Source organism: Carcharhinus amblyrhynchos, chromosome 27, assembly GCF_965287045.1.
Source record: "Carcharhinus amblyrhynchos chromosome 27, sCarAmb.v2.hapA, whole genome shotgun sequence".
Lineage (NCBI taxonomy): Eukaryota > Metazoa > Chordata > Chondrichthyes > Carcharhiniformes > Carcharhinidae > Carcharhinus > Carcharhinus amblyrhynchos.
In genome coordinates, this window is record NC_137350.1 from 36,379,479 (window position 1) to 36,406,911 (window position 27,433).

General features: G+C 47.0%; 1 protein-coding gene across 10 annotated transcripts in view; it reads left to right on the forward strand.

Moving 5' to 3' along the window:
• srcin1a (SRC kinase signaling inhibitor 1a) overlaps positions 1-27,433 on the forward strand; it is a 411,921-nt gene that overhangs the window by 318,590 nt on the left and 65,898 nt on the right. For all 10 annotated transcript variants that reach the window (XM_080213892.1, XM_080213891.1, XM_080213893.1 and 7 more), the window contains 4 exons: positions 19,336-19,531; positions 20,261-20,459; positions 22,876-22,969; positions 24,130-24,980. In XM_080213892.1, the coding sequence (XP_080070018.1) occupies positions 19,336-19,531; positions 20,261-20,459; positions 22,876-22,969; positions 24,130-24,980 (1,340 nt within the window). The remainder of the gene's footprint in view (positions 1-19,335; positions 19,532-20,260; positions 20,460-22,875; positions 22,970-24,129; positions 24,981-27,433) is intronic.

The window sequence follows — 27,433 nt, forward strand, 5'->3', positions numbered from 1 at the left end:
AGGTGGAGAAAATTTCCATCTGTTCCAAACAGACCAATATCTGAAATTCCGCCTTCTTGAGATGAATAATGACAGTGGCTGGTGAAGTGTGAGTAATTCCAACAAGCTGGTCAGAAAGCATCCAGCGAGACACAAACTCTGAGACAGTAGCACAAAGATGAATAAATCAAGAGCAGTAATTGGTGACAGGTGATTGGCAGCAGCTTCCCTGGGAGAGAGCAGTGTTAACCAACATTGCATTGTACAGATTGTTTAACAGTAATAAAATGTTCTAAAGTGCTTCACAGGAGCATCACAGAGCTTAATTTTGCATCAAGTCTTATTGCGAGATATTAGGACAGGTGACCTAAACTTTTAGCAAAGTGGCTGGTTTGATGGAATGTCCTTAAAGGGCCTTGGCAGCTGAAGGCCCAGCCCTCAATGAAGAGTACATATTTCCACACAGGTATTTGCTCTTCCTGAATGCTGTATCGTTGCCCTGGGGGTAGGTCTTGTGGCCCAGACGCACGTTGAGAGGCTGTAACTGAGACTTTCCAATTCGAACTGGGTGCATGACCACAGCCATCCATTTCAGCCTCCAACCCCAAATCCCCAGCAGATCCTCCTCCAGCGGGCTGCAATCACAGATCAGGCACACTCTTCCTTAGTTGAATGCACGGCCCCTGCCTCTCAGCCATTGTCCAATATTTTTATAACTAATAAATGAATAAGTTCAAAGAAATAGGTCAACAGTTTAGAAGTGGAGTGAGGTTGTGTCAGCTGTGGTTCAGTTGGTAGCACTCCCATCTCTCAGTCACAAGGTTCAGGGTTCAAAGCTCACCCACTACTGGAATTATTGCAGGCTGGATGTTTAATTGATGGACTGTTTAAAATTCCATTGCCTTTCATAGAATCATAAAATCCCTGCAATGCAGAAGGAGAACATTTGGCCCATCAAGTCTGCACTGATTCTCCAACAGAGCATCCCACCCAGCCCCCTTCCCTGTGACCCCATAAATTTACCCCTCTAATGGCCCTAACCTACACATCTCAAGACACTAAGAGGCAATTTCCCACGGCCAATCCACCTAACCTACACATCTTTGGAGTGTGGGAGGAAACTGGAGGAAACCCACACAGACAGGGGGAGAACATGTAGATTCCACACAGACAGTCACCCAAGACTGGAATTGAACCTGGGTCCCTGGCGCTGTGAGGCAGCAGTGCTAACCATGTGCCACCATGCCCCAGTTTCAAGGCAGTTGTGACACGAAAATCCCACCCTGTGGGTCATGGGTATTAGCACTAAAGCAGTCAGGCAGGTGCTATAAAAATGCAAGGCCTTTCTTTGTGTGGTGTCTGGTCTTAGACAGGACAGTCCAAGCTGACTTTCTATCGCTGTCTTGCAATGTCAGTCCTTTCAGTTCTGACCATGAGGCGTGCAATTGGCCGGAACATCACAACAAACTTGCCAGATTCAATAAATCGATGGTTATTATTTGCTGAATCCTTTTTTCGGAAAATATAACAATTTGGCCCTCAATGTGCAGACACACCCAGTACAGTCCTGAGGGGGTGTGGCACTGCTGGGGGTGCTGAGACAGTAAACCAGGCTCTCTCAGGTAAATGTAAATAAATCCATGGTATTTGTAGAGGAGCAGGGGAGTTCAGCCCAGTGTATTCAGCTGACATTTATTTCCCAAATCAACATCACTGAAACAGAGTATCTGATCATTATCGTATTGCTGTCTATGGGGTCTTGCTGTGTACCTATAGCTGCACTTCCTACATTACAACAGTGACTACACTTCCAAAGTACTTCATGAACTAAAAGTTTATTTATTAGTCTCACAAGTAGGTTTACATTAACACTGCAATAAAGTTACCGTGAAAACCCACGGACCCTGTTCGGGTACACTGAGGGAGAATTTAGCATGGCCAATGCACCTAAACAGCGCGTCTTTCAGACTGTGGAAGGAAACCGGCGCACCCGGAGGAAACCCATGCAGACACGGGGAGAAAGTGCAGACTCTGCACAGACAGTGACAACAAGCCGGGAATCGAACCCAGGCCTGGTATTGTAAGGCCATGATGTGGAGATGCCGGCATTTGGGTGGCACGGTAGCACAGTGGGTTAGCACTGCTGCTTCACAGCTCCAGGGACCTGGGTTCAATTCCCGGCTCGGGTCACTGCCTGTGTGGAGTTTGCACATTCTCCTCGTGTCTGCGTGGGTTTCGTCCGGGTGCTCCGGTTTCCTCCCACAGTCCAAAGATGTGCAGGTTAGGTTGATTGGCCATGCTAAAATTGCCCCTTAGCGTAGTAGGATGCTTAGGTTAGAGGGATTAGCAGGTGAAATATATAGGGATACGGGGGTAGGGCCTGGGTGGGATTGTGGTCGGTGCAGACTCGATGGGCCGAAAGGCCTCTTTCTGCACTGTAGGGATCTACGATTCTGGACTGGGGTGAGCACAGTAAGAATCTCACAGGTTAAAGTTCAACAGGTTTATTTGGTGACACAAGCTTTCGGCGTGTCACTCCCTCTTCAGATAAGTGAGGAGTTGTGTGTAAGGTGGCTGTGTTACCCACTGTGCCACCGATCTGCCCATGTCTATGAAATGCTCTGGAACATCTTGAATTCCTGAACAATGCTGTATAAGCACCCGTCTTACGTACAAATCCCTTTGAGGTGGAATTGTATCCGATTGGCTCCTCCTGTCTTTTGTTGCTGTCACTTTGAGCATGAAACTGGATTTTAACAGCAGCCAGAAAGTGAAACTTCCTCCAGTTGTTGATTAGCCAGGTCCGAGAATGTGAGGTGTTCTTACAGAAACGCTTTTAATTCACTCGACAGCTGCAGTGTGGAAACATATTCTCACTTTTATTCAGCAAGATTTCTGATGTTGAACAGAGTACAGATGCCGTAATGATAAGCAATTATCAAGGAATAACACTTGTGTTTAAGAGTCTGAGAGTTGAATTTAAAAACCTTAAAATCTCATTTCTACCCTGTTGTTTTCTTTTTCATCTTATTTTGTCTTTTCTTTTTCAGGGGGAGATTCCTCTTCCCCATTCCCTCCCCTCCTCTCCTGTGCGCAGAAGTGCTGGGAGCTCTTTATTGATAGAAGCCACTGACTGTGCATTTGAGCAGCGCCAGGTCCGACCCTGGTCTTTCCCACATGACTCTGCAGAGATCATTCGATATTGCTCCGAGTTGGGGAGCAGTGACAAGGGGTGAGGTGACTCAGTTCGGAGAGATCCGGCTGCAAGTCCAGGACTTTCTTTGGTTTTGTAGCTCAGGAGCATCAGATAGCATCTTCATCACCCTCCAATTAATAGGGCCGCATCTGGGAGCAGCCCCCCCCGCAACCCAACTGCCTACCCCCTCACCCCAAACCTTCCCCCACCCCTTTCCCCCCTTCCTTTCCCCCCTTCCCACTGTCTCTGCCCCTCTCTCCCACCCGCTTTCCCAACGCTTCTCCCACATCCCACTGCCTCCTCCCCTCCCCCCCACCCCTTCCCAACCCCCCCCATCCTCCCCCGCCCATCCCTTCCCAACCCCCCCCTCCTCCCCCCCCACCCCCTCCCAAATCCCCCTCCTCCCCCGCCCATCCCTTCCCAACACCCCCCCACCCCTTCCCAACCCCCCCTCCCCACTGCACCTCTGCACCTTTCTGCCTCTCTACCTGTCTACATCTTAGTTCTCACCATCTCTCAGTCTCTTTACCTCTGCGTCCTCTCCATTCTCTCTGTCTCTCCCTCTCTCCAACTCTGCCCCTCTCTCCCCCCAACTCTCCTCCTCCACCTCCCTCCCTCATTCCCTCCCTCATCGCCTCTGTCTCTCTCTGCCTCTCTTCATCGCCACCGCTCTCCCCCTCTCCCCCTCTCCCCCTCTCTCTCTCCGCCTCTCTCCCTCTCCGCCTCTCTCCCTCCATTTGATTTACACTCCTGTGAAGGTGTCTGGGGATGCTTTGAGTGCACTGGATAAACACAGGTAGTTGTAGCAATGAGCTGCTGACTCCTGCCGTTTGAAGTTTTTTTTTCCCCATTTAATCCTGGGTCTTTGCAAACCCTAAACCTAAATTGAATCCAGAGGTGTAATCTGTTGCGGGCTGCGATAATGTGAAGCTTTAACCACTCTCATTTTCCAGAGTTTGAAAGTCTGGAATCTTGCACTGATTACCCACCACTCTCCAACTGCCTTAAACTAATCTCGGCTCCACAGCTCTGCAAGGACCAGCTTTCCAACTCCTGATTAAAATGACACGTTTTTGGACAAGTTAATGAAACTGATTTCAGATGTGAAGCTGCCAGGCGCACACTGGGAACATTAGAAGCCGTGTTGGAAATTCTGAGAGTGTAAAAGGAGAGAGTATTCTCCTTTTCCAATTCCTATTCTCCAACTAACTATTCTCAACCTGAAACAGAACATATTGGAGATTTAAACCTTTGTTGGTCATCATTTTATTGAGTGTATTTTTAGGCAATTTCATAGAATCGTAGAATCCTTGTCATTTATTAATTCATGGGCCACCATCGATTGCCCATCCCTGGTTGCCCAAGGGAAGTTGAGAGTCAATGACATTTCTGTGGCTCTGGAGTCACATGTAGGCCAGACCGGGTAAGGATGGCAGATTTCCTTCCCTAAGGGACATTAGTGAACCAGATGGGCTTTTTCCAACAATCGACAATAGTTTCATGGTCATCAGTAGATTCTTATTTCCAGATATTTTTTACTGAATTCAATTTCGACCAGGTGTCATGGCGGAATTCAAACAAGTCCCCATTACATTACATTAGTTGAATTTCTGGATTAATAGTGTAGCAATAATACCAGTAGGCCATCACCCATCACCATTCGGCCCATCAAGTCTGCACTGACCACAATCTCACCCAAGCCCTATCCCCATAACCCCATGCATTTATCCTAGCTAGTCCTCCTGACACTAAGGGGCAATTTACCATGGCCGATCCGCCTAACCTGCACATCTTTGGACTGTGGGAGGAAACCGGAGCACCCGGAGGAAACCCACGCAGACACGGGGAGAATGTGCAAACTCCACACAGACAGTGACCCAAACCAGGAATCAAACCCAGGAGCCTGGTGCTGAGAGGCAGCAGCGCTAACCACTGAGCCATCGTGCTGCCCAAGAAGATTTCCTTCCTTCCTTTCGTCTGTTGTAACTCTTTCTGATTTTCCCTCTCGAAATTCCATTTCTTTTTTTGTTCTCCCTGGAGCACCGGAGGATGAGGGGTGACCTGATAGAAGCCTACCAGACAATGAGGGGCACGGATAGAATGGATAGTCAGAAGCCAGGGTGGAAGAGTCAATGACTAGGGGGCACAGGTTTAAGGTGCGAGGGGGAATGTTTAAAGGAGATGTAGAAGGCATGTTTTTTACACAGAGGATGGTGGGTGCCTGGAACTCATTGCCGGGGGAGATAGTGGAAGCGGATACAATATTGACTTTTAAGATGTGTCTGGACGAATAATGAGTACGATGGGAATAGAGGGATGTTGTCCCTGGAAGGGTAGAGGGTTTTAATCCGGATGGGCAGCAGGGTCAGTGCAGGCTTGCACGGCCTAAGGGCCTGTTCCTGTGCTGGAATTTTCTTTGTTCCTTTTGTTCTTCATCCTGGCCATTTACAACCTTTCTCACCGCTTTTAGTATCATTTCGTTTCTGCGTAATTGTAGCAACAAAATATATTTCTATTTGTGTGGCGCCTTTAATGTAGTGAAAAATCCCAAGGGGCTTCGCAGCAGTAATTACTCCAACATTGCAAATTGCAGCTGTAACCGGAGATTGCAGTTACGTGGAGAGTTGTTCAAAAGCTGAGAGGATCCAGGGAAGATTTAATAGTTGAAATTCTGGGAAGGTTTGACCGAGCAGGAAGGGAGAAGCTGTCTTCACTTCCAGTGACTTAGCGCACAGATTTCAGATCAGTGTACTAACCATTGAAATATCTTCTATGCTTCCATGTTGCTAGATTGCAAGAAGAAATTAGATATAACTCACGGGGCGAAAGGGATATGGGGGGGAGGGGCGAATCAGGATATTGAATCAATGATCAGCCATGATTATAATGGCAGACTAGGCTGAAAGGGCCAAATGGCCTATTCCTGCTTAGAGTTTCCATGTCTCTAAGAAATAGGTGCAGGAGTAGACCATTCGGCCCATCGAGCATGTCCTGCTATTCAGTGCAACCTTGGCCTTCACCTCCACTTCCCTGCCGCTCCCCTTCATTCCCTGAGAAACCAGAACCCTGTCTTTCCCACAGCCTTAAATCTATTCAACGATGAAGCATCCCCAACCCCGTGGGAGAGAGATTTCCAAAGATTCACAATCCTTTGAATGAAGGAACTTCAAAAAGTGGTGAATGAAGCCCAATCTATCACACAAACCAGCCTCCCATCCATCGACTCTGTCTACACTTCCCGCTCCTCGGAAAAGTAGCCAGATAGTCAAGGACCCCACGCACCCCAGACATTCTCTCTTCCACCTTCTTCCATCGGGAAAAAGATATAAAAGTCTGAGGTCACATACCAACTGACTCAAGAACAGCTTCTTCCCTGCTGCCATCAGACTTTTGAATGGACCTACCTCGCATTCAGTTGATCTTTCTCTAGCTATGACTGTAACACTACATTCTGCACCTTCTTGTTTCCTCCTCTATGAACAGTATGCTTTGTCTGTATAGTGCACAAGGAACAATACTGTTCACTTTATGTTAATAATGTGACAATAATAAATCAAATCAAAAGACACCTTATCTCACCTTATCTTTTATCCCGAGGCTGTTCTAGGCTTTCCAACCAGCAGAAACAGTGGGTGGGATTCCCCACGGTGTCTATCTTGTGGTGGGAGGCGGAGTGCCATTAGCCACCGGCAGGCTCCTCCAGTCCCGTCGCTGTCAATGAGATTTTCCTTTCATTCCACCCCAAGCTGCTGGGAAATCCACGGTGGGGGTGCGCTGTCGGCAGGACCAGAAAATCCCACCAGTGTGAACAACCAGAAAGATCTGGCCAATCTTTCCTCTCAAGCACCCTCAGAACTTGGTAAGTTTTAATGGGATCCCCTCTCACTTTTCTAAACCCCAGAGAGCATCAGCTGAATTTACTCAGCTTCATAGGACAAGCTTCCTGTCCCAGTGAATCATAGAATCCCGACAGAAGGAGGCAATTCGGCCCATCAAGCCTGTACTGACTCTCCAGCAGAGCATCTTAGCAAGGCCCATGCCCCTGCCCCATTCCCTTAACCCCACACATTTATCCTACTAATCCACCTAACCTACACATCTTGCGACACTGATGGGCAATTTCGCAAACCAATCCACCTAATCCGCACATCTTTGGTCTGTGGGAGGAAACTGGAGCATCCGGAGGAAACTTACGCAAACACAGAGAGAATGTGCAAACTCCACGCAGTGACCCAAGGCTGGATTTGAACCCAGGTCCTTAGCACTGAAAGGCAGCAGTGCTAACCACTGTGCCACCGTACCCGCTTCCACTGTGTGTATCGCCATAAGAACCGGAGGGGAGATGGGGAGATATATTTTTGCGCAGCATGTGACCTGGAAAGCAGTGTTTGAATGGACGGTAGAAGCAGATTCATTAACATTCAAAAGGAAATGAGATAAAGACTTGAAAAGAAAGAAATTGCAGGCTTACGAGGAGTGAGACTGATTGGACAGTTCTTTCAAAGAAGCAACACAACTACAATGGGCCGAATGGTCTCCCCCCCTTGTGTGTGGTTCTATCAGTTGACTTTCTGCTTGTGTTTGGTGAAGATACATGGAGTCTCTTCCATGCCTCAGTAGAGGGGAGAATGGACTATACAGTGTAATGTACTGCGGACTCCCTGCTTCACACTCCCAAACAGAAAGATAAGAATCCAAAGAGGAGAAGGTTTCAAGATCAAAACAAACCATTAACCGTGACTTTTGGCTTCATTGTCTATGTTAGAGATTCCTTTTTAAGATGGCCTCCAATTGGATAGACCTTTCAAACTCTCCAGCTGTCATTTTGGTTGTTGTAGCGTTTCATGTTATTGAAATTTCCTCACTTCAAACAGACGCTGCATTATGTGGTCTTGAGAGGATTGCTTGACTGATTATTCAGAGAGTGCTCACACACAGAAGTTTTATTTAAAGAGCTTGGCTGGTCTCTGATCAGCAAAGGTGCCCATCACTGATCAAAGGAAGTGCTGAGGTCTCGGAGTTCACAATGAAATTCAGGGCAGCCTGTTCCCCAAATGAAAGTTTCACCTCGTTTACAAATTGAATTCTGCTTACTCGGTGCCGGCAGAGTATCAGTGAGGGGTTGTGGAGGGTGACATTAGTCTTGTCACACAATGTTCTGTATCATCATCGTGTTTAATCTCCCTGACCTTGACTTTCAGTGGAGTTCTGTACTTTAACCAGCGTGTGTGAAGAATGTTTAATCACCTCTTCAGTGGTGAGGAATTCCGACCAGTAGAATCTGACGTCTGTGTGTATGTGTGTGTCTGTGTGTGTGAGTGTACATGCATGTGTGCCCATGTGTGTTTGTCCATGTGTATGTGCATGTGTATATGTGTGTGTGCATGTCCGTGTGTGGTCATGTGCCCGTGTGTGTCTGCATGTGTATGCATACATGTGTGTATATGTGAGTCCACCTATGTGTTTGCCCATGTGTGTGTTTGGTGCATGTGTATATGCATGTGTAAATGTGTGTGTGTGTGTCTCCATGCATGAGTATCTGTGTGTGTGTCCATATGTATTTGTATGTATGTGTTGTGTGTGTGTGTATGCATGCGTATAAGTGTGTGTATATGCATGTGTGTATAAATGTGTGTGTGTGTATGTATGCATATGTTTGTTTGTGTGCACGTGTGTGTGAATGTATGTGTGTGTGTGTGTGTGTATGTATGTGTGCATGCTGGCACCAAGTAAACTCTAGCAGCTTACAGGGGCAGTATATTGGGGGCTCCTCAATTGGCTTCTCCATTGCTCCTGGTAGCAGTGCCTCCTCTCCCCTGCTAAAGCCTCACCATTGGAGATACTCTCTCCCCTCCCAGCATCTATTTATAAGCAGCATTGATCATTGTGCCACTCAGTGAAGTTGTATTGTAGACCCACAGAAATACTTCCATTAACGTGGCTCGATGCACAGCACACTTGGTCACTCGTAGTCAGTCCAAGTCCGTTCTCTCAGACGGTTCACGTTCCCAATGTTTAATGATAAGATGGATGCGAAGCTCGGAAATGTGTTACAAACCGGGTGGTCGGTCATTGTTGCAGAGTTGTGGCTCAGTGTACAGTACCCTCATCTCCCAATCGGAAAGTCACTGGCTCAGTGTGGTGCAGCGTTGATGAAGTCCTCTTTCAGTTGAGACATTACGCTTGTACACAGGCTTTGTCTGACCTGTCAGGCGTACAGGGAAAATCTTGTGGCAATGTGCCCGTGTGTCCTGAGACCACAGTTATTCCTCAATCAACATCCTGAACAAAAACAGGTGATCTGGTCATTAGCACATGGCTGTGGGATCTTGCTGTGTGCAGATTGGCTGCCATGTATTTCATAATGATGACAGTGGCTATAACACACTCTGGGATGTTCTGATTTTGTGAAAGATGTGACAGGAATGCCAATATCTTAGTTTAAGAAATGAGAAATTTAATTCTTCAATTTCAGTTCTGAAGGAGTTAAGAAGAAAGCAGAAAAACTGAGCAAGATCTGATTTGACGAGGAAGCCAGAAATAGTTTTCCTTCAGTACAAGTATTACACATCTCAGTGAATTGGTGTTTGAAGTGCTGTCTGATGTGCTTTTCATTGCCAACACTTCATTAACTTTTCTCTCCAGTAATGGAAACTGGCTCATCATGAATATGTTGTCAGCTTTGCTGTAAACTCCAGTATATCCTTCACAGTGATATGCATGTACATGTACATGTATATCTGTGTGTTTGTGTGTGCATGTGTATGCGTGTGCATCTGAGTGTGTTCTTTCTCATTCATTCATGGGACATGGGCACCGCTGGCAAGGCCAGCTTATATTCCCCTTCCCAGTAGCCTTTGAACTGTGAGGCTTGCTGGGCCATTTCAGAGGCACTTAAAAGTCAACCACATTGCTGTGGCTCTGGGGTCGCATGTAGGCCAGGCCAGGTAAGGACGGCAGATTTCTTTTCCTAAAGGACATTAATGAACCAGATGGGTTTTTCCAACAATCAACAATGGTTTCATGGTCATCGGTAGATTCTTAATTCCAGATATTTTTTATTGAATTCAAATTCCACCATCTGCCGTGATGGGATTCGAACCCGGGTCCCAAGAACATTATTTGAGTCTGGATTAATGGTACTAGGGTGTGTCTGTGTCTGTGTGTGTGTGTGTGTGTGTGTGTGTGTGTGTGTGTGTGTGTGTGTGTGTGTGTGTGTGTGTGTGTGTGTGTGTGTGTGTGTGTATACGCGCGCTGGTGTATAAATGTGAATGCATGTGTGTTTGTGTATGTATATTTAAACATGGTTCAGAGGGTAACAGTAATCATTTAGTCAGAAAGTTGTGTGTTCAAGTTTCACTCCAGAGAGTTGAGCACTAAACCCAGGTCAACCCTCCACATGTGGTACTGAGGGAGTGCTGCTCTGTCTTTATACAGGAAAACCTAAATATCTGGTTCAATGTTGAGCAGATCTGATTGTAACCTTCAGAATGGAATTGGATTTCTACTTAAAAAGGGAAACAAATCCACAAGGAAAGAGCAAGACGAGTGGGAATGTCACACAATTCCCAAGAGGATAAAGTAGGCCCCTTTCAGATGCTGATGAGCCACCACCCCCCTCTCCATTGGGACCCTTTCCTGAGATTGGGTCACCTTGAGAGCAGATGGGCCTGTTGTGTTCAGAGATATCGAGAGAGAAAAGACAGAAGGTTTTCTATTTGGCAGTTCTGTAGCTTGGCTCTTTTTAATGGTCACTTTATTCATTACTAATTTATTTTTAAAGATCAGTTCAGCAAGTTGTTCCTGTTTCCTTCACACCTTGGCTGCGATCTTCTGGCTGTTCACTGGTGGCAGGTCCTCTGGTAAAGAAGTCAAATGGCCTTCATTGCGGGAGGTTTTGAGTACAGGAGCAGGGATGTGTTACTGCAATTATACAGGGCCCTGGTGAGGCCACACCCGGAATATTGTGTGCAGTTTAGGTCTCCTTTTCTGAGGAAGGATGTTCTTGCTCTGGAGAAAGTGCAGTGAAGGTTTACCAGGCTGATTCCGGGGATAGCGGGACTGACGTAAGAGGAGAGATTGACTGAGTTAGGATTGTTTTCCGATGAATGAAAGGGGATCTCCTAGAGGCTTATAAAATTCTAACAGGGCTAGGAAGGGTAGATACAGGGAGGATGTTCCCGATGGTGGGGTGTTCTGAGGATTCAGGGTAGACCATTTAGGAGGATTTGAGGAGACATTTCTTCACCCAAAGAGCAAGAGCCTGTAGAATTCATTACCACAGGAAGTAGTCGATGCCAAAACATTGAATGTATTCAAGAGGCGGCTGGATATAGCACTCGGGGCGAATGGGATTAAAGGTTATGGGGAGAAAGCAGGATTAGTCTGTTGAGTTGGACGATCAGCCATGATCCTGACAAATGGCAGAGCAGGCTCGAAGGGCTGAATGGCCTCCTCCTGTTTCTATCTTCTATGTTTCTGTGGTCCCACCAGCAGTGCACTCCCTCCGAGGATTTCCCGGCTAAAATGGGAAATCCCACTGACAGCGGCGGGAGCAGAAGATCCCACCTCTCGCAAGTGGCATGTCCGCCTCTCTCTGCCGAGAAATCCACCAATGGGAGGCTGGAGAATTCTGGCTGTTCATTTGTTCGTGTGAAGTTGGTGTTTGATGTGACATCAAATCCGATGTCAGGCTTCCCGCTGGTGGGGAACGAGACACCCACAAGGGTCTGGGTGGTCATTGGAGAACCTGCAAAAGGGGCATTTTTACTCCAATAGAAATGGGAAATTCTCAACACGTCGGGTGGTGTCTGTACGGAGAGAAACAAAGGCTAGTGACCCTTCATCACAACTAGTAGAGCTCTTGGACCTGAAGCATTGACTCACTGATGCTGCCTGGCCTGCCCAGTATTCCCGAAACTTTCCGTTTATGTTTCAGATTTCCAGCATCCACACGAGTTTGCATTCCTATTACACACTCTCTGCTGGGCAGTTGTAAGTGTGGTTAATTCTAAGTTAAGATGAGAAAATATTTATCACTCACATGCAAAGTGTAATTTTTTCTGTAAAGCCCATTAGTGTGAATGGAAATAGCAGGTGAATTGATTGGTGCTAATTTACAGGAAGATTTTGCCAGTTTTAAACTTCCACGTGAAACCAGGAGTCATGGGCCAATAGAATACATCAGCTTTGACAAAGGGTCGTCCAGACTCGAAACGTCAGCTCTTTTCTCTCCTTACAGATGCTGCCAGACCTGCTGAGATTTTCCAGCGTTTTCTCTTTTGGCTGGTACATCATTGGTAGATCCAGATTTTCTCATTTGTTTTCGGGATTGTTGTTTGTGGTACTTGTGAGCTTTAGGTCTTTTGGATGATGTAATCTGGATATTACATCAGGCCAGTTTCGGAGAAGCAGAGCTGGCTGCAATGTCTGAATGAAAGCTGTGTGTGATTGTCTGACAAAGCCCTGTTTAGAAAGTGTTTCATGCTCAAACCTGAAGCGTCAATGGGCTTTACAAACAGAGGCATAGAGTACAAAGAGATTTTGCTAACAAAGTTTGACTCCAATGTGACCATGGTTCCTAATCCCTGGGAATAGAGGGATATGGTCCCCGGGAGGGTAGGGGATTTTAGTTGAATCGGCAGCATGGTCGGTGCAGGCTTGGGAGGCCGAAGGGCCTGTTCCTGTGCTGTAATTTTCTTTGTTCTTTGAGATACCAAAAAAGTAATTTATATTCAAGAGTGTAGATGGATCTTTACTCTGTATCTAACCCCGTGCTGTACCTGTCCTGGGAGTGTTTGATGGGGGACAGTGTAGAGGGAGCTTTACTCTGTATCTAACTCCGTGCTGTACCTGTCCTGAGAGTGTTTGATGGGGGACAGTGTAGATGGAGCTTTACTCTGTATCTAACCCTGTGCTGTACCTGTCCTGAGAGTGTTTGATGGGGACAGTGTAGATGGAGCTTTACTCTGTATCTAACCCTGTGCTGTACCTGTCCTGAGAGTGTTTGATGGGGGACCGTGTAGAGGGATTTTTACTCTGTATCTAACCCTGTGCTGTACCTGTTCCTGGGATTGTTTGATGGGGGACAGTGTAGATGGAGCTTTACTCTGTATCTAACCCTGTGCCGTACCTGTCCTGAGAGTGTTTGATGGGGGACAGTGTAGAGGGAGCTTTCCTCTATATCTAACCCCGTGCTGTACCTGTCCTGGGAGTGTTTGATGGGGGACAGTGTAGAGGGAGCTTTACTCTGTATCTAACCCTGTGCTGTACCTGTTCCTGGGATTGTTTGATGGGGGACAGTGTAGATGGAGCTTTACTCTGTATCTAACCCCGTGCTGTACCTGTCCTGGGAGTGTTTGATGGGGGACAGTGTAGAGGGAGCTTTACTCTGTATCTAACCCTGTGCTGTACCTGTCCTGGGAGAGGGAGACAGTAATTCTGTTTGTAAGGCTGCGTCGGTCCATTAATCCCGAACATTGTGAGATGAGGAATTCTGCAGCCAGTTGGTTTCGATTAACGTGGAATTGTGATTCCAGCCAAGAATAGGTTTCACGATGAGTTTAAAAAAAGCAATTACTTAACCGAGTTTCTCAAAAACTGTCAGCTTATCCGACTGTAAACTAAACAAAGTTAAGGTCACTGTTTAAAAATAAGGGGTCACTCATTGAAGGCAGGGACAAGGGGAAATCCTTTCTCTGAGGTCATGACCCTTTGAAACTCTCTTCCTCAAAGGGCAGTGGAGTCTTTGAATGTTTTTAAGACCGAGCTCGATAAATTCTTGATCAGCAAGGGGGTGAAAGGTTAGCAGGGGTCAGTAGGAGTGTGGAGTTGGGATCACTATCAGATTAGCCACAATCTCATTGAATGGAGGAGCAGGATTGAGGGGTCAGATGGCCTCCTCCTGCTCCTAATTCATATGTTTGTCTATTCTTAGCTTTATCTCACTATCTCCCTCACCCTTAGCCTGAGGCTCTCTCCCTGACCCTCCCCCTCACTGTCTCCCTCCCCCTCACTGTCTCCCTCCCCCTCACTGTCTCCCTCCCCCTCACTGTCTCCCTCCCCCTCACTGTCTCCCTCCCCCTCACTGTCTCTTTCATTCTTACCCTCTCCCTCACCCTGTCTCCCTCATTCTTATTCTCTCCCTCACCCTGTCTCTCTCACTGTCTCCCTCATTCTTATCCTCTCTCTCACTCTCTCCCTCACCCTCTCCGACCCTCCTTGCCCTCGATCAGCCTCAGTTTTATCTCCCCTCCTCACCCTTACCCTGATCCTCAATCTGAGACTGAATCCCTCTCTTCCCTGTAGTCCTCGGTCCCTCCTTTTGTTCCTCACTTATTCCCTCCAAAACTTCCTTGACCTTTAACCTTACACTCCTCCCGAGGACAGGTCCTCAACTGGAAGACTGACATATGTTGAGGTTCTTTTATTGATGAATTTTCCTGCTCTCCCACTGGGTGAGGGAAATCTGTAGTTACCCCTGTCTAATACGAAGGACATCTCCGGCCCCCCCCATTCTCCCTGGCCCAGAAACCACCATTAACCCTTCAATACTGTGCACTTTCCTGCAGCTTCTGCTCATTCTCTCCACGCTCCACCTTGTGATCTGACATATGCTAGTGATGTACTGAATGGACCATGTGTTTGTGGCCCACTGAGGTAAAGGAGGGCCAATGTTCAAGTCAGGCTTGTTCACGAACCGTGATCCCCATGAGTAAGAGTCAATACATTTAATACAAGCCAAATATTTCAGGTTTTTTTTTACATTTATTTATTAGTGTCATAAGTAGGCATACATTAACACTGCATTGAAGTTACTGTGAAAATCCCTGAGTCACCACACTCCAGCACCTGTTTGGGTACACTGAGGGAGAATTTAGCGTGGCCAATGCACTTAGCCAGCACGTCTTTCGGAGTGTGGGAGGAAACCGGAGCACCGGGAGGAAACCCATTCAGACATGGGGAGAATGTGCGCACAGACAGTGGCCCAAGCCAGGAATCGAACCCAGGTTCCTGGCGCTGTGAGGCAGCAGTGCTAACCACTGTGCCGCCCCCTAATGAGTTATGAGTTATAGAAAATGCTTCATCATTGATATATTAATAGAACTGACATCAGTTTCAAATGGTAAAAACAAAGTAAATATTGATACTTTGGGCACAGTCAGTGTTGTGAGCAATCAGCACGCACCTCACTTCACTCACCCTCGCTTTACGTGCGAATCACCTCAGTCAGACTGGTAGGAAAAAAACGGACTGAAATCAGTGAAATGTGGCAAACCGTACGCATGGGCAATGGTCAACAAAATATCTGGTGGGGCGGCACTCAGAATGCTGATGGGCTGCATGCGCCCCCTCCACCCCGGGCTGTAGGTTCCCCATTGATGTAGACTATCTATTTACATATTTAACATTAACCCCTTACATTAAATATGTAGCATCCTAGACATGCCATCTCAGCTCAGGGGTAGATCTGATCCTTCCTGGCTAAACAGTTTGGCCACTTGTCCCTCTGAGGGAGCCTGGTTACAAAGAAAACATCTAAATCTCTCCTACCCATGGCCTCAAATGCCATTTCAGAAACTAGAGGAACTGATTGAAGCTGGGTGTCCAGTACCGCACCGAGGGAGTGCAACATTCCCTTTCTGATATTAAACTCAGGCACAATCTTGGACACATGGTGAGGATGACCGTGTCTCTGGGGAAAGAGTGGGGGTCGTGGGGGATAATTAGGCTGGTTTTCTGCGGAGCTGACGCATGCATGATGGGGCGAATGGCCTCCTTTTGTGCTGTCCACTTGGAGGGCAGGAATTCTTCCTGGGAATTCTGCCAATATTTATTCTTCCACCAGTATCACGAAAATAGATGATCTGATGGTGCTGGTCGTGGGAACTTTCCGTACACAAATTACCCGCTCTGTTTCCTAAATTACAACAGTGACCACACATCTTGGTTGGCTACAGAATGCTTTGGGGCATTCCAGCTGGAGCAATGTCCTGTTACTGCAAATCTTTCTTTCCTATATCACACTCTTCACATGAGGAAGTGTCACAGAGGATCTGGTGGATACGAAGCGAGAAAAGGGAGAAATTATGGACCAACAATATAACGATCGAAAAGTCCTGTCTTTTGGAAGGCAGAAGAGAGCGAGGGGAAGGCAAAGTTGTTTTTGAAGTCAATTTGGAGAAGATTTGGGGAGTTGTCAATTAAGGAGTAGTCTCTGATGTTAAGAGTTGTCTCAGTAATAACCCAGGCTTGCAGGAGAGAACACAATCCTGCTGAGTTACACTTCCTGGATATTTATTCAGACGTTACTCATTGTTACTGACGCAGCAAAATAATTCATCTTAACCCCTCCCCCCACCTTTCCCGAGAGTCTTCAACCAATGATGAAAGAGAACAGTCACAGTTGAAATGCGTTGGTGGGATTAGGAATGATTGGGTGGGATTCCTCGCTCGAGCGAGGTCAGTGGACAATTCCGCTGTCTGCCCCTTGCCCCCTGCTCCGATTCTGTGGCAGTGATAGAATTCTGGGGATTGTGTCGATTACAGGCTACTGTGGAACCAATTAAATAACCAATATCCAATAGCAAATAGCCAAAATCGGAAACTTGCAAATACAAATGGCAATTTCCAAACAAACATCTGAGTCGGGAGCTGGGCCATTTGCCAACTATTCCTTCAAAGGCTCCTTCCAAACCCACAACCGTGACTACCTAGAAAGGCAAGGGGAACATCACCACCGGCAAGTTCCACTCTGAGCCACTCACCACCCTGTCTTATCACTTATTCCTTACTGTCATTCGATCAAAGTTCTAGACCTTCCTCCCTAACAGCACTATGGATGGTCCTACATAACATGACCTGCAGCAGTTCAAGAAAGTGGCTCACCACTACCTTCTCGAGGGCAATTAGTGATGGATGATAAACGCTAGTGTAGCTCCACTCACCCCATGAAAGAATAAAGAGTATGTAGAAACACAGAAACTAGAAGCAGGAGTAGGCCGTTCCACAGACCAACCACCGTCAGAGAAAAAGACGTTCTCCTCGTCCTTCTCCCAAATTAGAGATCCTTTAATTTCCAAACTGCAAATCTCAGCCCTTCAGAGGGTCGGGAGGAAGTCGTGACAGGAAGGGTGAGAGGTCAAGTCTGCAAACTTCTTTTTGTAAACAAAACATGAAATTGGACACATTCAGATTGTGACAAACACGTTAAAGGTGATACAATGAAAGAAATGTGATGCGAAGGAGCAGCTTTTGATTGGTGGGGGAAGGTGGAGTGAAGGAACTTCTTCACCCAAAGGGCAGTGAATCTGTGGAATTCCCTGCCTAGTCAAACAGTTGAGGCTACCTCATTGAATGTTTTTAAGGCAAGGATAGATAAAATTTTTGAACAGTAAAGAAATTAAGGATTATGGTGAGTTGGCTGTTAAGTGGAGTTGAGAACACAAAAAGATCAGCCATGATCTTATTGAATGGCGGAGCAGACTCGAGGGGCCAAATGGCCTACTCCTGCTCCTAGCTCTTATGTTCTTCTGAATGATTGGACAGTGCTGTGAACATGCTTCAGCTTTATTAGTCTCTGATTAGCCAATCTAATGTCGCCTGGGTGAGTCTGATGGTGACCGTGTTTCCCCCTGAATGAAGCTGTGGCAATGGGATTGGAGTGCCCCCAACCATTGGAAAAAAATAGGATCACTTCCCACCTGGAATACAAAGGGATTGGCTGCAATGCCAGTAATAAGTATTAAGTCTACTCAGTATTAAGAGAATGAGTAGACTGGGGCTATATTCATTAGAATTTAGAAGAATGAGGGGGGAGATCTTATAGATGCATTTACAGTTATGAAGGAAATAGATAAGATAGAAGCAGGGAAGTTGTTTCCATTGGTGGGTGAAACTGGGACTAGGGGGCATAGCCTCAAATTAAGGGGAAGCAGATTTAGGATTGAGTTGAGGAGGAACCTCTTCACTCAAAGAGTTGTGAATCTGTGGAATTCCCTGCCCAGTGAAACAATTGAGGCTCCCTCATTGGATGTTTTTAAGGAAAGGATAGATAAAATTTTTGAACAGTAAAGGAATTAAGGGTTATGGTGAGCGGGCGGGTAAGTGGAGCTGAGTCCACAAAAAGATCAGCCATGATCTTGTTGAATGACGGGGCAGACTCGAGGGGCCAGATGGCCGACTCCTACTCCTGCTCCTAGCTCTTATGTTCTTACATCCCGTTTAATTTTACACCCCATTATGAGGGATGGGCGCAGAACTGGGTTTCACACACTCGCATGGTTTGGCAAGTTTGAAAAATATTATGCAATTTTAACCTTCTGTTCCCAAGATGTAGGCCAGCAAAATGCAAGGCCAGCATTTACTGCCCATCCCTAACTGCTCTTGAGAAGGTGATGGTGAGCTGCTGTCTTGAACCGCTGCAGACAATGGGGTGTAGATACACCCACAGTGCTGTTAGGGAAGGGCTTTGACCTAGTGACAGTGAAATAACAGTGATAAACCTTCAAGTCTGGTGAGTGTCTTGGAGAGGAATTCAAACGATGGCGTTTCCCCCACATTTTCTGTCCAAGACCTTCTAGGCCTCAGGTTTGGAAGGTGCTATTGAAGGAATCTTGGTGAATTACTGCAGTGCTCCTTGTAAATGGTACACATCACAGCCGCTGTGTGTCATGGCAGGAGTGGATCTCTAAGGTGTTGACCAATCAAGTGTGGTGGAGGGAGTGGATCTCTAAGGCATTGACCAATTTGTTCTGCATCTTGAGTTGAGGTTCTTAAGTGTTGTTGGAGCTGCACTCACCCGTGGAGTGTGTTCTATCACACTCCTGACTTGTGCTGTGTAGATGGGGGACAGGCTTTGGTCGAGAGTTACTCTCTGCAGAATTCCCAGCTCTGAGCTGCTGCTGTTGCCATGGTATTTATATTGAAGTCCAATTAAGCTTCTCCACAATCTCTGTAGTGGAACTCGGTACGGTTTCCTCCTGAGTGATGATCTGTGATCCACATGTAATCAGTTTAAATAAAAAACCAGGAATGTGAGTAACGCAGCCCTGAAATCGGAGCGAGTTATGGCTGAGAGACAGGAGTGCCTCGTGGTGTTTGGGTGCAGCAACATCTGGTTAATGTTCCCTCTTTCTCTCTCTCTTGTTTCCCTTGAACAGACTCGGAGCCCCCGACATTCCCAGAGCCAGCAATCTGGATTGGCCGACCAGGCAGCCAAACTACCCTTCGCTTCGGCAGAGTCCTTGGAAACCATGTCGGAGGCTGAAGTCCCGATCGGTTTCACCCGGTCCAACCGTTTCCGGCAGAGTCTACCCCTGTCCCGGTCCACCAGTCAGACCAAACTTCGCTCGCCAGGTAAGCTGCTGAGTCTATCAGTGAGAGAGCCTGCATCAACTCACCTCCCCTCCTCCCTTCCCACCCCTCTCCCCAGCCCCAAAGCCCCCCCCCCACCCCTCTCCCACTCCCCGTCCTCCCCACACCCCCTCCACCACCCTACACCCCCTCCCCTCCCTCACCCTCCCCACCTCCGTCCCCACTCTCCCTCCCCCACCCCTTTCCCTCCAACCCCCTTCCCTCCTACCCCCACCCCCCCCCCACCCCCTTTTGAACTTGAGGGAGGGAATCTCCCATGTGACAAGAAATTCAAAAGATAAACAGTGCCGAGCCAATCATGGTCTTCGACACAAAGTCAACGGGTTAAAAACAATGATGGTCTTCATTGAGAACTCAACAAGGTTATCTTCATTAGAGAGGTTAGGGGTGAGCAGAGGAGACAAGAGGAACCCTACATTAGATAAAGGCAGGGCCTGGTTGAGCTGTGATTCCTTTGGCAGGGCAATAAACCAACATTTACTGTTTCCTTTCATGCACGAAGTGAAGACACTTAGAGGCAATGTGGAGAAAGCTAAAGAACAATAATCATGGGATCACCACCTCCGGAGGGAAGGAGGAAGGAAGGTTATTTGAGAGATGGACAATTTGCTAAAGTATAAAGCGGGAGCCAGTGTTTAGACTGTGATTTATGACTGTGATTATGCTCAGGATGTACGTCTAACTGAGATGCATGTTCTCTCGTTCCGGCAGGGGTTCTTTTCCTACAGTATGGCGATGAAACCAGACGCGTCCACGTTACTCATGAAATCAGCAGCCTGGATACCCTGTACGCTCTGATTGCCCACATGTTCCCTCAGAAACTCACCATAGGATTGCTAAAGTCACCTAACACTGCAATCCTCATCAAGGATGAGACAAGAAATGTATTTTACGAACTGGAAGATGTAAGGTACAAAGAGCCAGTTGCTCAGAAGTAATGTCTTGTCTGATAACTGCAGAGATTTATCAAATGCTTAGCAATATTTGAAAAATAAGGTCTAACTTGTTCCATCAGCGCTGACCTACCTGTGCTCAGGTAAGCCTTGTATCCAGTGACCCAAAGGACAACAAACATCACTATAAGTGACATCTAAATCATCAGACTGAATATCCAATGAGTTAACAAGAAACCTTGGTGCAGAATAAATGTTCTGTCACTGGATACCTGAGTCTATCTCACTGTTACAGGACAACAAAAGCAACACACACTTAAATAGCCTTTAACATAGGAAAATTTGATTTATTATTGTCATATTTATTAGTATACAGTGAAAAGTATTGTTTCTTGTGAGCTAAACAAAGCATACTGTACACAGAGAAGGAAAGGAGAGAGCGCAGAATGTAGTGTTACAGTCATAGCTAGGGTGTAGAGAAAGATCAACGAGATAAGTCCATTCAAAAGTCTGACGGCAGCAGGGAAGAAGCTGTTCTTGAGTTGGTTGGTCTGTGACCTCAGACTTTTGTATCTTTTTCCCGACGGAAGAAGGTGGAAGAGAGAATGTCCAGAATCCGCAGGGTTCTTAATTATTTTGGCTGCTTTGCCGAGGCAGCAGGAAATATAGACAGAGTCGATGGATGGGAGGCTGGTTTGCCTGATGGATCGGGCAACATTCACCATCCTTTGTAGTTCCTTACAGTCTTGGGCAGGGCAGGAGCCCATACCAAGCTGTGATACAACCAGAAAGAATGCTTTCTATGGTGCATCTGTAAAAGTTGCTGAGAGTCAGAGTGGACATGCCAAATTTCCTTAGTTTTCTGAGAAAGAATAGGCATTAGTGGGCTTTTTTAACTATCGTGTCAGAGTGTCCCAGGATTCTTCAGACAGGATCATGGGTGAGGGATTTGTTCTGTGGGAAGAGTGGAGAAATGGATTGTTTCCTTACAGTAGAGAATAAGGAAAGATTTAATATGATTCAAGTTGATGAGCTCCACCCTGACCGCTGTTTTCCATGGTTTGGGGACTGCAGGACACAGGATTAGGATTATTAGCAAAAGAACAAACGTGCAAGGGAGATGAAAAGATTTTTCTTTTTAGAAACTGAATTGCTTTGACTTGAATAAGCAGGAATGCAGGGTTGTTTGAGACCTCAGGGGTGGTCACCCCTGCCTTTCTTTGAGCCACTCCAGGACCAGGTAAGTGTCCCATGGTCAGGGTTACAAGTCACGGCCAGAGGATAACCAGCACATTGGTGGTGGTGGTGGTGGTGATGCAAGAACAGGCACCTCAATGGACACCAGCTGCTTACAGAGGGTCCTTGCGGAAGAGAACTTGGGTTTCCTTTAAGCTGCTCAGAGGGAGGAACGGGGAAACCACCTGACGTTTCCATTCCCCTAGTCATGTTGTTCATTGAAAGTGGGAGGCTCTGACCAGCAATTGAAGAGGGAGATGCCAGACTGGACGGTGTGGAGAAATGGTCAGGGGACCTGCCCTCAGGCTGGTCAGTGTTGCCACAACACTGCCTGAAAGGGCAGTGGAAACACATTCAAACTTTCAATAGGGAATTGGATGAAAACATTGACGAGGGAAAATATGGAGAGCTATGGGGGCAGGAATAATTGGACAGCTCTTTCAAAGAGCAGGCAGAGATGTGACGGGCTGAAGGGCCATTCCAAGATTGCACTGATTGTTTGCGTGAGTGTGATTCTCAGAAGACCATGAGCTGAAAGCATTGCAAAACTGTTTGAGTGACTCAACCTTTACAATCAGGAGCTGGCTGTGAAGGAGGGGTGGGGCAATGGGAGGGCCATGTCCTTAGGTTCCAGTCATATCCACATTAGATCAAATCTTCCTTTTGTTAGATTGGATTGGCTCAGACTCTTAATACACGGGCGTCAAGACACAGATTTGAGCAACATGACTCCAACAACTCAATGTACTTTACTGACTCACAGGAATACAGTTCTGTTCCCACCACTGAGACCTTCACTCAGCCCCTTCTAGTAACCAGTTAGAATCCACACTTTGCAGAATCTGAAGTCTATATTTATTCATTAGAAGTAGGCATACATTAATACTGCAGTGAAGGTACTGTGAAACTTCACAGTCACCACACTCTGGAACCTGTTCGGGCACACTGAGGGAGAATTTAGCACGGCCAATGCACATAACCAGCACGTCTTTCGGACTGTGGGAGGAAACCGGAGCACCCAGAGGAAACCCACACAGACATGGGGAGAATGTGCAGACTGTGCCACCCATCTGTTCCGCCGGTTGGAGCAAGGATGAAATGCCAGGAAACTTAAGTAACAAATGGACATAAACAAACTGCCAGCAATGTTCTCATTTTTGCTCCTCAATATCTGACCACTTATTTCTTCTCTTCCAGAGATATTCAAGATCGAAGTATAATAAAAATTTTCAGGAAAGATCCCATCTATGCACCGTATCCTGCTTCCCACATCGCAAATGGAGATCTGAGGGTAAGACATCAGAAAATCTTTAGAACTTCGGACAATCCATTGCATAAACATATTGAAAAAGCCAAGAATGGGTAAAGACTATTTGGTCTATTGAATGCTATCCCTAAGTATCATCATTCTTCCATCACACGATCAGAATGTCTTTTGACAACCCTCTCGTCCTGTCATTTACCAAAAAGCAAACCAAGAGTTCCATGATGAATGAGAGCAGGTTATCTTTAAGATGTAGAGAAATGACGTGACAAGGGAGATTGGTACCGTCAACGGAAGCAAAACAAGCTAATGAATAGAAGTTGATTACTAATGAGATGCTTGGGAGATGAATACTGATGATGCCCCACTCACTGTCATCCTACAATAACACTTCAGCTAATAGTCACTGAGAGCCACGTCTCTATCTTCGGGGTCTGACAGGAAAGGTTACCATTTGCATATGGAAGTGCTGATAATTACTGCAGAGCAATAATCAAGTTTCTGCTCTTAGAAAAAGGCTTCTGGATTCCTGAGGCCAATCTCAATGCGAGTGAGTCTGGCTCAGCGAGATGATGCTTGATGTCCTCTGTTATCCAATACTCACTTCCTCTGGTTCCTCTTCTCCCTGTGTTTTCCCCATGGTGCACACACATTGCCCATGAGTGGTGAGCTGGTTATTGAACTGACTCAATAATCCAGAGATTGGCTTCCAAATCCAGATTATCCGGAGCAGACTCGATGGGCCGCATGGCCTAATTCTGGTCTTATGGAGAGGTGTGGGATTTCCCACTCTGACAGGCAGCCACTGAGATGGGACCTCGGAAATGTCCATGGAAAACTAACCGACACAGGATCAATACATTGGAAACTTTCAATTCACACGCTTTCACCAAAGGACTATTGCCCAGAAAATTCTTTGACAAGTAAGAGCCTTCCCCACGTGGATTTCCGGTTGAGGTAATTCCCCCCTGAGTTTGTTTAAAAAGTAGTTGAATTCCATCGTGCGTGAAGAGTTGAGTCTTTCCAATTGGATGATTAGGGACAGTTGGTCTTCCTTCCTCATCCGTACCCATCTTCTGAATATTTTGGGCTGTCTTAGGGCCAATGGTTATCACACTCCAGATGTTTGCTGGGCACTGGTTTGGCGCCTGGCCTAATAATAATTGATGTTTCTTTTCGTTAAACAGAGGGAGATGGTTTACACGTCTCGGGAATCTTCACCCACTCGCCGTCTCAGCAACGTCACCTCTGGCTCTCCCCATTTGGTGTCGGGCTCCCCAACTTCTGGGCTGCAATCCTCCTCCCCTTCCCGTTCCCGGATGTCGTACAGTGGCGGGAGACCACCTTCCTACACCGGGAGCCCAGTCCACCATTCCGAACGGCTGGGCGGCATGTCCTCCTCCCAGCCCATCTCGCCGAGCCCCAGCGCCATCTTGGAGCGGAGGGACGTGAAACCAGACGAGGACATGAGCAACAAGAACGTGGTGCTGATGAAAAACGAAGGCTTGTACGCGGACCCGTACAACATGATGCACGATGGGAGGCTAAGCATTGCCTCCACGCAGTCTCTGGCAGGAATGCAGGATCCTTTCTCCTACCCAGGGGGTCTTTATCGACGTGGCTCCATGAGATCGCTCAGCACATATTCTGCTGCTGGATTGCAGGGTGACCTGGAGGATGCTTTTTACAAGCCCAGCCCCCAGATTTATAGCGACAGTTACAGCACTGGGCTGAGCTACAGACTGCCTCCCTCCTCCCCTCAAAAAATCCCCGACAGCAGAATGGTGGACATCCAACAAGGGCAGAGCCCACACAGTCCGTACTCGGGACCACCCAGCAGGTCCTCTCCGGTACGGCAATCGTTCCGGAAGGATCCAGGGACTGCAGTGGTCATTGAGACCACGGTGACAAAATCCAGGAATGTCAATCCTGCCGCCGCGACAGACACTCTTCCAGAACCGAGTGAGAGGACGGGGGTGACGGAGAGACCAACATCTGGGTACAACTCCCCACTGGCTGTCAATGACCCAGAAACAAGGTAAAGCAACATCCAACTTTCCCCAGTGCAGCAATTTCAAACTATTGTCTTTATTTAGTTCTATTTTGGTCAGCTGGTGACCTGGAGATTATTGAGGTCAAATCCCAGCATGAACTGTGTAACTGAAGCCAACAAACTTGGTAATTTATAGCTTTGTAACACAAGCAAATAAAGTGACCTTGATTCGCTGCAGTGGGTACCATTGACCTGATGCCTTGTGCAACTTGTCCCTGTTTCTTCAACAACATCTTACAAACCTCTGACCATTTAGAAGGACAAGAGCAGCAGACACCTGGGAACACCACCACCTGTAAGTTTCCCCTCCAAATCACTCCCCATCCTGATTTGGAAATATATCGCCGTTCCTTCACTGTCACTGGGTCTAAATCCTGGAATTTCCTCCCTGGTAGCACCTTCTCACGCAGCCTGCTGCGGTTCAAGAAGGCAGCTCACCACTCCCTTCTCTCAATAGGGATGCTGATATATGCTTGAATCCAGATGTCTTATGACTTGGAGAGTAACTTGGAGATGGTGCCATTTCTATGGGCAGGATTTTATGGCCTCGCTTAACCTGAGACCAGAAAATCCCATCCAAGGTCAACAAACATTCCCGTTGTACACCCCTCGCCCGCTCCAATTCTCGTGACGGGCAGAGTGTTAGAATTCAGGCTCATGTGCCCACTGCCTTTGTCCGTCTGGTTGGTGGAATCATATTTAGGAGGTTACAGTAGGATGTAGAATCCTACAGTGCAGAAGGAGGCCATTCAGCCCATTGAGCCTGCACCAACCACAATTCCACCCAGGTCCAATCCCCATAACCCCATGTATTTACTCTAGCTAGTACCCCTGACACTAAGGGGCAATTTAGCATGGCCAATCCACCTAACCTGCACATTTTTGGACTATGGGAGGATACTGGAGCACCTGGAGGAAACCCACACAGACATGGGGAGAATGTGCCAACTCCACACAGACAGTGACCCAAGCTGGGAATCAAACCCGGGTCCCTGGCGCTGTGAGGCAACAGTATTAAGCACTGTGCCACCATGCCACCCTCGGTACCAGGGAGGTGCTGCCAATGAAACTGTGGCTAGTTGCCAGAGTGTAAGCTGTATATGGGATGTATTCAGAATTGTGCAGAGTAGGTTGCATCGCTCTGGTATCTCATGTCAATGAAATGCACAATCTCACAGTCATGTGACCCAAGAATGAAGGTGAGGATTAATAAAATACTTGAGTATCTTTTGATTCAATCTTTGGAGAGAAAGCTCAGAGTAAATATTCGCAGGAGCCTTGGATAGTACATACATTGGGCACAGTGTCTCAATAGCGTGGGAAAGTGGGTGTTGATATCATCATAGAGACAGAAGGAAAACTTTCTTACGTGACTACTAACTATAGAAGAATGTGTTTTACAATGACACTGCCACATGGGGGAATACAAATCTTCCCAGCAACACCACACAACTATACAGGTCCCCGCCTGAGAATCTCCATCATGGAATCTGAGAGGAATTCTGCATTTTTAATATGTATTTGCTCATTTGTAGGATGTGGATTTCATTGGCAGGGCAGGTAGTTCTTATCCACCACTAATTGCCCCTGGAAAGATGGTGGTAAGCTGCTTGCTTTCATTTTAAGTCCATGTGGTGTAGGTACACCCATAGTGCAGTTAGGCAGGAAGTTCCAAGATTTTGACCCAGTGACAGTGAAGGAACGGCGATATATTTCCAATTCGGGATGGTGAATTGCGTAGAGGATGGGGGGAATGTTCAGGTGGTGGTGTTCCCATGCGTTTACTGTTCTTGTCCTTCTAGAATCACCCAGTGATTCCAGCTGGGTTTGAAGAAGCCTTACGAGTCCTTGGGTGGAGATGGTACAGCTGGTACCAGGGTGGGTATGCCAGTGGTGAAGAGGATGGGCCTAATGAATGGAGTGTTGATGAAGTGGGCTACCTTTTCCTGGATAGTGCTGAACTTCCCGAGTGTTTTTGGGTGTTCTGCCACACTCCTGACTTGCAGATGGTGGACAGTATCTGAGGGAGTCAGGAGTTGAGTCATTGCAGTAGAATTTCCTGTTTGTGTAGCCACCGTGTTCGTGGATGGGATTTTACTCGAGTGAGACTGGAAACTCCCGCCTGAGGTTAACGGAGATTTCAGTTGTTGGATCCTCGCTCGCTCGATTCCATGGCAGGCGAGGTGACAGAGTTCCAGTCTATGTGTCAGAACACTCTCAATGTGTCCTGCCAGGCACCAGTTGACCTGCTTTACTCTTACCCATTCAAACAGACCAAGACATTAATGGACCCAGTGCCCAAAGGGCTCAATGTGACTGAGAGACTTTGGCCACTTCACAATCACAGAGGCCAGTTTGGTTGAGATGTCATCCTCAACATCTCCCCCTTTGACTCCCCTCTAGACCCCATTGGTGTTCTGAGAAGGATTCAGTCCAGA